The sequence below is a fragment of the Ichthyophthirius multifiliis genome (genome assembly GCF_000220395.1).
Source record: "Ichthyophthirius multifiliis unplaced genomic scaffold scaff_1120509249489, whole genome shotgun sequence".
Lineage (NCBI taxonomy): Eukaryota > Ciliophora > Oligohymenophorea > Hymenostomatida > Ichthyophthirius > Ichthyophthirius multifiliis.
The window spans coordinates 10426-22852 of NW_004087669.1; the positions used below are offsets into that span (position 1 = coordinate 10426).

General features: G+C 16.0%; 2 protein-coding genes across 2 annotated transcripts, besides 37 other annotated features; both read left to right on the top strand. All coding sequences in view use genetic code 6, as the record gives it.

Moving 5' to 3' along the window:
- Positions 1-1696: 1696 nt before the first annotated feature.
- Positions 1697-1733: a microsatellite.
- A 94-nt stretch (positions 1734-1827) lies between these two features.
- Positions 1828-1888: a microsatellite.
- A 337-nt stretch (positions 1889-2225) lies between these two features.
- Positions 2226-2275: a microsatellite.
- Positions 2276-2350: 75 nt separating this feature from the next.
- Positions 2351-2414: a microsatellite.
- Positions 2351-2422: a microsatellite.
- Positions 2353-2421: a microsatellite.
- Positions 2353-2422: a microsatellite.
- Positions 2421-3566, top strand: IMG5_007790 (nucleosome assembly protein, putative; the record flags this gene model as incomplete). Its single annotated transcript, XM_004039798.1, has 3 exons — positions 2421-2432; positions 2474-2686; positions 2744-3566. The coding sequence occupies 3 exons, from the start codon at positions 2421-2423 to the stop codon at positions 3518-3520; spliced, it is 1002 nt and encodes a 333-aa protein (XP_004039846.1). The 3' UTR covers positions 3521-3566.
- A 594-nt stretch (positions 3567-4160) lies between these two features.
- Positions 4161-4220: a microsatellite.
- Positions 4221-4314: 94 nt separating this feature from the next.
- Positions 4315-4373: a microsatellite.
- A 47-nt stretch (positions 4374-4420) lies between these two features.
- Positions 4421-4568: a microsatellite.
- Positions 4508-4567: a microsatellite.
- Positions 4517-4576: a microsatellite.
- Positions 4522-4576: a microsatellite.
- Positions 4527-4583: a microsatellite.
- Positions 4532-4578: a microsatellite.
- Positions 4584-6262: 1679 nt separating the features above from the next.
- Positions 6263-6303: a microsatellite.
- A 39-nt stretch (positions 6304-6342) lies between these two features.
- Positions 6343-6410: a microsatellite.
- Positions 6344-6410: a microsatellite.
- Positions 6411-6737: 327 nt separating this feature from the next.
- Positions 6738-6803: a microsatellite.
- Positions 6804-6850: 47 nt separating this feature from the next.
- Positions 6851-6897: a microsatellite.
- A 263-nt stretch (positions 6898-7160) lies between these two features.
- Positions 7161-7200: a microsatellite.
- Positions 7201-7658: 458 nt separating this feature from the next.
- Positions 7659-7691: a microsatellite.
- Positions 7692-8364: 673 nt separating this feature from the next.
- Positions 8365-10920, top strand: IMG5_007800 (phospholipid-translocating p-type flippase family protein, putative; the record flags this gene model as incomplete). The annotated part of the gene is made up of 5 exons (XM_004039799.1): positions 8365-8427; positions 8534-8906; positions 9026-9303; positions 9429-10114; positions 10245-10920. The coding sequence occupies 5 exons, from the start codon at positions 8365-8367 to the stop codon at positions 10918-10920; spliced, it is 2076 nt and encodes a 691-aa protein (XP_004039847.1).
- Positions 8429-8505: a microsatellite.
- Positions 9314-9377: a microsatellite.
- Positions 9327-9377: a microsatellite.
- Positions 10164-10214: a microsatellite.
- Positions 10169-10252: a microsatellite.
- Positions 10203-10251: a microsatellite.
- Positions 10846-10883: a microsatellite.
- A 2-nt stretch (positions 10921-10922) lies between the features above and the next one.
- Positions 10923-10984: a microsatellite.
- A 792-nt stretch (positions 10985-11776) lies between these two features.
- Positions 11777-12028: a microsatellite.
- Positions 11808-11883: a microsatellite.
- Positions 11887-11947: a microsatellite.
- Positions 11889-11983: a microsatellite.
- Positions 11916-11968: a microsatellite.
- Positions 11930-12059: a microsatellite.
- Positions 12015-12080: a microsatellite.
- Positions 12081-12427: the final 347 nt, after the last annotated feature.

Consider the following 12427-nt stretch of genomic DNA (forward strand, 5'->3'; position numbering starts at 1 on the left):
TATCTATGTAAAAAATATAGTTTGCCATTTAATTTTGCTCGTTAATTAAGTCTATAAGTTAATTATTCGGTCTTCTGTTTCTTTTCTGACAAAAAATATTCTTAGAACTTCCCTCGAATTTATTGTTTGCATGAATAAATAAATAATGGACAAAATTAAATAAAATAGCGTTATTATTTCCTGTAATAATACTAAAATCACCATAAACTCCATTTTTTATAAATTAACTCCCGTACATATAGTTAGTTGCTTTAATTTTACTATTTTTTGATGTTTTACTATTATTCAATTAGTCTAAAAAAGTCTAAACATTTATATTTTATTTTGGAGAATTTTTCATTTCTTAAAATAAAGTTTAAAAGTAATCATTTTTTTAAGATATTTAAGATTTAGAATTTATACTTAAAGAAATTTTGAATAGATTATATAAAAAATCAGATATATCTTCACTTTCTGAAACATCTATAAAACGATGGATTTATTAATTATAATATTTAATATTTAAATCCTAATCTATAATAATATAGGCAGTTTCTAATTATTAAATAATTAATTATTCAAAATTTTATAAATCTTCAATATTTTAGTTCGAAACATTTAAATTATATGTTTTGTACGAAATAACTGTATTATTAATATTTTCCTGTTATTTTAATTCACACTTTTTTTCAGATAAATATTGGTTTAAACTGACTACTTTTGTTATATTTTCGTTTATTTTTGTTTATGTATGTTTTGCTTGCTGTTTTTGAAATATTTAATACATCGAATTTTAATTTTAACGAATATTATTCTTTGAATTGATATGCTAATGTTAGTACTTTTTAAAATTTTAGATTTAAGATTGTTAATGAATTAACTTTTCGTTTATTAAACAAAACAATATTAAAATTAAAATTAAAAAGAGTCTATATTTGCTATAAAAAGATAAACTATTTGCCAATTAAATCCTAACAATAAAATATATTGAAGAGGAAATACAAAGAAATAAAGTTAATATATTTCTATAATTTAATTCTAAAAAAATCCTACAAATTAATAAAATCTAAAAATAATTGTTTTCTTAAATATTATATTTGAAATTTAAATTAATTTCTAATAATAAAACAAATATAATTAGTTGTAGAATAATAATAAGATCATACACTTTCTTACCTTTCAATTTATACAAAAAAAATAGCAAAAAAATTAAAACCTAAATTGTTATTACAATTACCAGTAAAGGTTTAAAATCATTATAATCATAAACGTATTAAAGTATTAAATATTCGATTGTTTATATAAAGACTAATAAAATAAAAAAAAATTTTAATAATAAACCGTTTGTCTTTTTTAATAAATTTATCATCATATTTTTTTTATTTTTTAATAATGTATATTGTTATATAAATAAAAAAGGTATTTATTTTTATTTATTAATACAGTTATTTTTTTTCTTAAATAAATATATTAATTAAAAACTTCATATAAGTAAATAAAGTAAGTATTTTAAAATTTAATAGTTATATATAAGATTTTAGATACAAAAAATAAAATATTAAACATATTTATAAAAATAAACAAAGAGTTAAATTAAATTTTTAATATTTATTTTAAAAATGATTAAATTGCAATAAATAACTATTAATATAATTAAAACTACATATATGTTTTTAAAATTTAAAATGATAAAATTTAATTAAAATAAAAATTCGTATAAATTTATATATATATTTTAAATTATAAATATATTTATTTTTATCAATAAATATTTTTTATAAAAAGTCTTTATTATCTATAAAATATATTATTATTTCTTTAAATATTTATTTATAAAAATCGAACACAATATAATATATATATATATATATATATATATATATATATATATATATATATATATATATATTATTTTATTGCTATATTGAAAACATACATTTTTTTATTTAATAAAAATAATTAATAGTTTATTTAATTTAATAAAAAAAATAAAGATTTTTATTATTAAACATAATAAATATTTAATAATAAATACTTATTAATCATCTAATATTATTTTATTTTTTTATTTTAATAATGTATTTAATAATATTTTGTATATATATATATAAAAATAGTTTTATAGTCAAAATTAAGATAATTAAAAGAATAAAATTAAAATATATTATAAATAAAACTAAAATTATTTTTTTATTAAAAAAAAAAAAAAAAAAAATCAAAATCACAATCATAATACTTTAAATCTTTAAATTAAAAAAAAAAGTTAAATAAATATAAAAATATAAGCTAAAAAATAAATATATATATATATATATAAAATAAAATATAAAATATGTATATATTTTTTATAATATTAATAAATATAATATCTATAAAATAAAAAAAAAAACTAAAAAACTAAAAAAATAAAAAATAAAAAAAACTAAAAATAAAAATAAAAAATGTCTTGCGTAGTAAAAAAACACAAATAAATCTAATATTTATAAAAAAATAGGATAAAAACTGTACTGATGTTCATAAATATGAAAAATAAATCTAAGAAGATGTCGATAATGCTTTAAAAGAACTCCCATTAAGCGAAAAATTCCGTGCTGTAGCTATAAACTATCATTTATTAAAAAAGAAAGCTTTAGATGATGAATTATCTGAAAAAATGTAATTATTATAATACGAATATGAATTAAAATCTAAGCCAATATACGAAAAAGTACAAAAATAAAAAGAAATAATACATATTTATAAATTAAAATAAAAAATAAAAAAGTCATAAGAATTAATATAAGGAAAATACCCAGCTGAAGAAGATCTTAAAGACTTATAAAAATATTTAAAAGAAGGCGAAAAAGATCAACTCGAGGCATTACCAAAAGAATAAGAAATAAGCGAATTTTGGTCCAAAGCAATGTGGAATAATGATATTCTTGCTTAAGAAATAAAATAATAAGACGGTCCTGTATTAAAAAGTTTGAAAAGAATAGAATATATTCCTTTAGACGCATGTAAATATGAATTAATTTTCCATTTCAGTGAGAACGAATTTTTTAAAAATTCGACTTTAAAAAAGACTTTCGAATTAGATAAGGAAGGTGAACCTTTAAAATCTACAGGTACAGAAATTGAATGGAATGAAGGAAAAAAAACTACAGTTAAAATTACAAAAAAAACCTAAAAAAATAAAAAAACTGGAGCTAAAAGAGTTGTTGAAAAAGAACAAAAAATTGAATCTTTCTTCAATTTCTTTAATAATTCTGCGCCTATAAAAAGCACAGAAAAAGAAGAAAGTGAAAATGAAGAAGAAAATGTTTAATTAGATAGACTTAATATTGATTTTGATATCTATAAGAGTTTAGTTGATGAAGTTATTCCTTACTCCCTTGAGTATTTCTTAGGAGTTAAAACTGGAGAAGATGAATATGATGATGAAGATTTAGATGATGAAGAGGATATAGAAGAACCTCCTAAAGATAAAAAAGCAGGAAAAGGTAAAGGAAATAGTAAAGGAGGGGCGACTGGTGAAAAACAAGAATGCAAATAATAATGATGAAAATATTATTTATTGTGTGTGTGTTTTTTTTTTATAAAAAAAGATATAAAGCAAATTAAGTGTTTATTTGATTTTTTTCGAATTTATAATTTATAAAAAGAAAGAAATTTTCTAAATAATTTATATTTTTCATATTATTATATAAAATATGTATAAAATTTTTTTATTTATAATTGTATAGTTTTTTTTTAAAAAAAGTTAAAAATAAGAAATATCAATTTATATTTAAAATATATAAATAAAAAATAATTTATAATTATTATTTTGTTTATTCTAAATATTAAATAACAATATATACATATATATATATATACATGCCAATAAAACAAAAACATCGATAGATATAATCATAAATATGCCATTTTTAGAACTAAAATAAATAATATCTAATTTTAAATAGAATAATAAATTTAATTAATGAAAAAATAAAAATAAAAAAAAGATAATAATTATTATCTAAAAATATAGAGAACAATTATGTTTTTGAAAATTAATAATTTATTGCTCGAATAATAATAAAAGAAAAGACAATATAATTATTATAAAATATTTAAATTATTTATTATAATTAATATTATTAATATATAAATAAATAAAATATAAATATAATGTTTACAATGAATAATCAAAAATAATAAATAAAAAATTAAAATAAAAATATATTAAAAATCAAATAAAAAGAATATAAAAAATAAAACATAATCATTTTAAGTAAATAAATTATTTAATATTTAAAATAAATAAGATAAATTATTATAAATATAAATTTTTAAGAGAATTTTTTATTCTTAAAAAATAATATTAATAAAAATTAAATATGTAATATAAAATAAAGTAATAAAAAAATATTTATATATTTTTATATGGAAATATATAAATATATAAACATTTAAATAAATTATATTTTTATTTATATATATCTTATTTAATAATTATTATTTTTTATTATAAGTATTTTTATTATAGATAATCTAAATTTATATAAATTTTTATTTTAGTTTATATATTTAATTTTTATATATTTATTTATAATATTTTATTTTTTCTATTTATAAATAATGCAAATAACAAATTTAATAATATTTACGAAAAATAATCATTATTATTTATATATTAAGTATTTTTTAAAAAATATATTATAAAAATCAATATTAAAAAATGGCAACTAATTCATCTAGCTAAAATACATCTAAAATTTAAAATTCGTTCTAATCTTAAAACAACTCTACCCCATCTCCGGTTTCTAACAACCACTTCAAATGCCCTAACCACCCAAATATTTCTGGTTTCAGTCTTTGTATAGACGTGAACTGTTCTGCTGGCAGCCGTATAATTTGCTAATAATGCATAAAGAAGACTGACCTTCACTCTACTCATAAACACAACATTTTATCTTTACAAGAACTTAAAGAAAGTAATTGCTAAAATGTAATTAATAATTTTTATCCCTTTCACCCTTAAAACCAGACAATTAATTTAAATAAAAAATACATTGAAATTTCTTCTATAGACCAAGTATTCGAAGAAATAATTGATTAATTCATAAAAGGAATGAAATAATATCAAAAAGACATAATTTCAAAAGTTGAAGTATAAAACAATAAAATTTTAAACGTAAAAAACTCTAAACCAGTTTAAAAAATAAATTCCGTCTTTAAAAATTACTACGAAAACAGAATCGAATACGAAGTTTTTTAAAATGCACTACAATATGAGCTAAAAGAGCTTCAAAAATTAGTCAATACTATCTCATTTGCAGATTTTTCATTTTAGCCTTAATAATGGAAATAAATCTCTTCTTAATAGATTTCTTAATATGCGAATTTACACTCTTAAATAATTACTTAGTTTGAGCAAAAAGTCCTTACTTTTGATAAAATAGACTCTTTAATTAAATAAAAATTCTCCCAAAAATACCAAAACAAGAAAATTGAAGTTGCGAAAACAGACGATTTCTGGAGTTCAATGGGCTTTGAATGTTATGTAGCTATATATGGAAAGGAAGAAATTACAAATATAAAGGAAGTTTGTGATGAATTATCTAAATATAACTAGGATAAAGTCTGTTTTAGTGTCTATTTACCTCGAATGGATATGGACGATACTTAGCTTTCCCTTGTTTGTGATGAAATGAGGAATATAAGTAATACAAAAAATATAAATATATGTTTGGCCGATAATAAAATATCAAGTGACGGGTATGTGAAGCTTTTTGACTGTTTATCGAATTTTAAATAAATCAATCATTTAGCAATTTACATAGATAATAATGGATAAATGAACAAATAGGCTTTCGAATAATTAAGTAATTTAATATTTACTCATTCATATAATTTGAAGAAAATTTATATTTCAATAAATGGGTCTATGAAATTATAAAATAATGAATCAAAATAATAATTTAAATAACTAATGGAATTTATATAGAGAATCAATCAATTAGAAGTTTTGTATCTATCTTTAAGAAATAATGATATAAATATAGAAGAATCCTATTATATTTCAAGTGTTTTAGAAAATAATGTTAATCTAGGAATTGTATATATTTTATTAGATAATAATAATATAAGAAGTGAAGGGGCTAATAGTATTCTTAATGCAGTTTAAAAAATGAAAAAATTAAAATGGTTGGCTTTAGGGATATTAATTAACAATATTGATGAGGAAAATAAAAAAATGCTTAAAATGAAATTCGATAGTATAAGTTGTCCAAAAAAAGAAAAATGGATTTGATTTTTTTATATATATATATATATATATATATATATATATATATATATTATTAATAATAATAATTATTACAATGATTATAGCTTTTAATATTATTATTATTATTATAAATATTTTTATTATTATTATTATTATTAATATTGTTTTTATTATTATTTTTTAAACAATATATTTTTCTGTTTATTTTATTTTATATTTAAAAATATTTATTATATTAATTTTTTAAATCTTCAAATATATTTTTAATTATGAATATATGTATAAATAAAATATTTTTTTTCTTTAATAAATTATTTATTATATCTTTTTTACATAATATATAAAATAATTATTATCAGAAAATTTTTTATAAATAAAAAAAAATTATATACAAATAAAAAATAGATAATTACATTTAATATATTAATTAAAATAAAAAAAAAAAAAAAAAAAATCTTAAGTATATTTATTAAATAAAATAAATAAATATATTTATTAAGATATATATATTTTTTTATTATTATTATAATTTTATTTATATATATTTTAACTTATATATTCTTTATTTTATTCTTTTTCCTTAATATGTTTAGTTTTAAAATAATAAAATAAATAATTTATATATAAATATATATATATATATATATATATATATATATATATATTTTTAATGTTTTATTTTTTCAATCTATTTCATAAAAACTTTTTTATTAAAAACAATATTATATATACTATATTATTTATTTTATATTTCTTGTATATTATAAAACATTAAATATAAAAATTTAAAATAAAATTTTTTATATATATTTTATATAATAAAAATATCATTATTGCTATAATTAATTATTAATGTTATTTTTTATAGAAAAATAATAATAAATATATTAAATATAAACATTTAAATAACTAATAGCAATTTTAATTCTTTTTATATATAATATTTTTATTATAAAAAATATTTTTTTTGACATTTTATATAATTTTTACTTAAGTATAATTTTATATATTTTTTTTATTATTATTTATCTTAAGAATATATAGAAATTATATATATATTATTATTTTTAAAATTTAATATAAATATTTCATATATTTTTATTTTATATTTTTAAAGTTTAATGAATATTATATGTTTAGAATATTTTATTTTTATTTTCTTTCATTATTTATAAAGAATCTTTTTATTTTTGTATTTATTAATTTTAAAAAGCTATTTAATATTCATTTTTAAAGCTAAATAGATATAAATTTTCAATATATAATTTATTTTTATTATAAAAAATATGAAGTCTATTAAAATTAAATCTAATAATAAAATACAAAACTTCAAGTTAAAAATAAAGCTTATTTTATTTTTTACGTGCTTCTGTCATATATATGTATTGTAAACAAAATTATATTTTTTCATTTATATCTAAAAGTTTAAAATAAATATAAAAAATATAAAATAATATAATGTCATATTACATAAATTATATTCATTAAAAATTAAATAATTAATAGTTCAATTTTCCATTATATTCCTATTATTTATTAAATAAAATATACAATTTTAATTAAAAGAAATCTTAAATATTTTTTATTTTTAAAAAGTAAAAATAAAAACAATTAATAAATAAATAAAAAATACATTTAAAACAAAAAAAAATCATAATAAAAAAAAATATTATTACTAAAAACAAATAAACTAAAACAAAATAAAAATATAAAAAATGGACACATTAGATATAGATTCAAACAGTTTTGAAGCCCAAAAATACTTAACAGAATTTCTCAAAAGAAATTCCCTACAAGACCTAATTCGAAAAAATAACACAGTCCAGTAAGAAATAAAAAATTACGATTAAGAAATCTAATCACTAGTATTCCAAAATTATTCAAAATTTATAAGTTCTATAGACACAGTAAAGAAGATGAAAAACGATATTTTTAAAGTAGATGATAAAATGAAAAACCTAGAAGAGTCAATGAATAAAATAATTACTTTATCAACCCATATAGACGATTCTTTAAGTATAAAACGAGGAGAAATCTAAAAATTAGATATAATAAATAAAGATTTATAAAAACTTAATTCACTTTGTTAATTTCCAGAAATATTAACTAAAGATTTACAAGCTTACAAATAAATGGTAGAAATATAAAAAATTGATTATAAAGAAATATTCTCTAAGTCAGTAGAAAATTATAAGGTATATGATATAAATATAATATATATATATAAAATTTATATTATATATATATATATATTTATATATATATATATATATTTTTTTTATTTATTTAATATTAATAAAGGTATGTTTTAAAATGTTGGATGATTTTAAAGAAGAACCATTAGTAGCTCCTATATATAAAGATTCAATAGGAAAAATTGAAGAAATAAGAACTATATTATGGAATTTATAAAATTTATACAAGCCTTAAAGCTTTTTATTAGGTCTTATTAAACAAAAAAGTGGACAAGTGGATTAATTAAATACCCAAGAATTAAAATTTATAACTAATAAATTAGTAGCTTTTATGTAGGATTAAGAGTCTGTTTTAAGAAATTATTTGAAAATTGCAAAGGATAGATTTTAATAAATGGCTTCTGATATTATAGAAAATTAAGTTTCATTATAAGTTTTAGGATTAAAATAAAATAATAATGAAGATTAATAATAATAATGTATTTTTATTTTTGAATATATATAAAAAAATAAATAAATAATTTTCTTAAAAAAAGAAATTAATTTTTAATAGAAATTAGACTAATTTTTATAAACAAAAAATATTGTGTAAATTTAGATGAATTAAAAAATTTCTATGAAAATCTAGAATATCAAACAGTAAAAATTTAAACTGACTAAGAAGGAACAATAATATGGCTAATGAATTAACTAAAAGTAAATTTATTCGAAGAACTTAAAAATGAAATATAATTTTTATTGAAAGAAATAAGTTAAATATTAAACCCTAAATTTTAAAAAGGAGATGTTATTTCATAAACAATAAAAGAAATTTTTATGAATTTATTACAAAAAACAAGCGAAAAAATATCATCTAAAAAAATAACAAATTTAGAAGTAACATTAAATATATTATCTATATATATAAATATATAAATATATAAATATATAATTATATATATATAAATATAAAAAATTTTATTGTATAATATTATTTACTTTAAAATAATCTATATTTATAGGTAAATTAATGCTTTAAAGTATTAAATGAATTTTTAAATGAATAAATTTTCTAAAATTAGTTTATTGATAGAAATTTAAAGACTGAACTAGCCGATAAATTTTTCGAATAAGTCGAGAATGTATGTAGAAGTTAAGTAATGAATTGTTTTTCTAATTTAAGATATGACTACATGTAATTAATAATTGAGACTAAATATTAATGTAAATAAATTTAAGATGAATACATAAACGATAAATCAGATCATGATTTACAAGAAGCCGAATCGAATTTAAAAAGGGAAATTTTTTAATTGACAACAATTTTAAAAAATAAACTAGATTCACTTATTTAATGTGTATCTTTAGAACTTAAATCTTTTGTATTTTCAGAAGATTAATATCTAAAAAATCACGATATGTTTATAGGTCTTATGCATGGTTAAATGGTTGATTTTTGTAAAATTATACACAAAACACTAGGAATGAGATAAAATTAAGTTTCTATTGATAATGTTAATTTATATAATAGTGTACCAGCTAATAGGACTTAAATGAATAAACTTAATAATTAATTTATTGCACTTTTTTAGAGATTTTAATAAAGTCCGGAAAATAATGTTTATTTTTTATTAGTTAATTAATTCTTATAAATTTATGAAAAAAAAATTATTTCGCAAATTTTTGATACATTAAATACAATTATTGAGTAATCTTTACCTTCACTAATTTAATAATAATATTCTTTATAAAAGTAAATATATTTATATATATATATATATATATATATATATATATATATATTATATTTTTTTATTTTTATATATATTTTTTATTAGTTTTTATTAAAATCTTAAAAGCACTACTTTAAATTAAGATATATAAAAAATACAAAACGGTGCTAAATATGATTTTAGTATAAACTACGTAAACTATTGTTAAAGTTCTTCTGAAGAAATTCTCGGAAGCCTTGACTCTTATTTCGAAGACAATAAATTCATTTAAAACACATAACCTCCATCAGATATATCACCTGAAATAAATAATATTGTAAACTATATTCGTACTATAATATTAGAATTGAACATATTTTTCCCCGACATGAAACGTAGTTTAGTAAAGAAAACCTCATTTGTTAAACTTGACGGTACTTTTAATATTGAAATGGAACGTATGCTGGTAAAAAAAAGCCACTAATTCGATACTAATAGGTTAGAATTTAATCGAAATTTACTTCTAATGAGTCTTTTGAAAGGTATTTTTAAAGGAATAATTGAAAGAGTTAGATAAGTGAAGATTTTTGATAATTTTTCCTTTTAATAATTATAAATTGACTTATGTTTTATTATGTAACTTTTCTTTGAAATGGTCGCTGTAGATGATGAGAGTTTCATAACAGCTCTTTATTTTGAAATTATAGAGAGCGCAAGTGATAATTATTTAGATAATAAAAAATTAGATTAATAAATAATAGATAACATTGTATAATAAAAAAGATAAAAACTAAAAATATGAAGATATATATATATTAATATTTATATATTTATATATATATATTATATATATATTTATTATATATTACAAGTATAAATATACTTATATATAAAAAATGTATAATAAAATAAAAAATATATTCTATCTTAATTAATATTAAAAATAATGTTTCTCTTCTTAAATTTTTCTTCAAAGTCTTTCTAAAATAAGAGCCATTTAACATTAAAATAATATTAACATATTCCATATAAATTCTAATTTTGAGAAAAATTATCCTTTAAATTAATAATTATAGACCGAAATAAACAATCTAATATTACAAATGTATAAAAATTCAATAAAAATTAAAGAATTTTAAGCTTAATTTTCTCAAAACGACTAAAACTTAATACAAAGCATTCTTTTAAATATAATACTTGCCCTAAATTTCTAAAAAAACAACAATATTTATTAATAAATAATCATAGGAGTTGATATTTTAATTTTTTCGATAAAATATTAACTATTAAATGAACAAATAGTTTATTTTTTTAAATAACTATTCGAAAAAATAAGCCATATAGATATAAAAAATCTCTAAAAACACCAAATAGAATAAATTATCGAATCTTTTATAAAAATAATAAAAGAAAAATAACTTTAAATGTACGAATAATTTTTTTATAAAATAATACTAAATTTTCTATAAAAAACGCAAAAAATACACCCAATATCACTTCATAAAAAACTGGAAATTTTTCAATAAATAAATCCATTAGAAAATCATATAATTTAAAAAATAAATGAAAAATCTGAAAATTAATAAGATTTTCTTTAAAAAATAAATGAAAAAATTTAAAATAATGCTTTTTTAAATCAAAAATCTTAAAACGAACTCGAAAATCTTTAAAATCAATAAAATGAATAACAAAATCTTATAAACAAACAGGAAAATCTTTAAAAATAACAACAAAATCTTTAATATTAGCAAGAAAATATTTAAAATCAATAAAATAAATAACAAAATATTATAAACGAACAGGAAAATCTTTAAAATAAATAACAAAATCTTTAATATTAACAAGAAAATTATGAAAATCAATAAAATAAATAACAAAATCTTATAAACGAACAGGAAAATCTTTAAAATTAGAATGAAAATCAATAATAAAATCTTTAAAATTACCAAGAAAATAATAATATACAAAAAACAAATGAAAATGATTAAAATATAAATCAAATTTTATTCGAAAATTAAAAAGATCAAAATCTCGATTTTTATTTAAAATAATTATTTATGTTCCTTTAAAATGATATATTTATTAGTTTTTTACTTTTGAATGAAATTTAGAATTTTTAAACATTAAATTTATTCATAAAATAGTTCAAAAATACTCAAATAGACGAAATTCCTCCCCAAACATTCATTTAATATATTTAACTATTGAAAAATTAAGATAATATAGGAGAATTAATCGATTTTATAGAAAATATGGCCGAAAAATCTATATATAATAATAATATATAAAAAAGAATAACTTTATATACC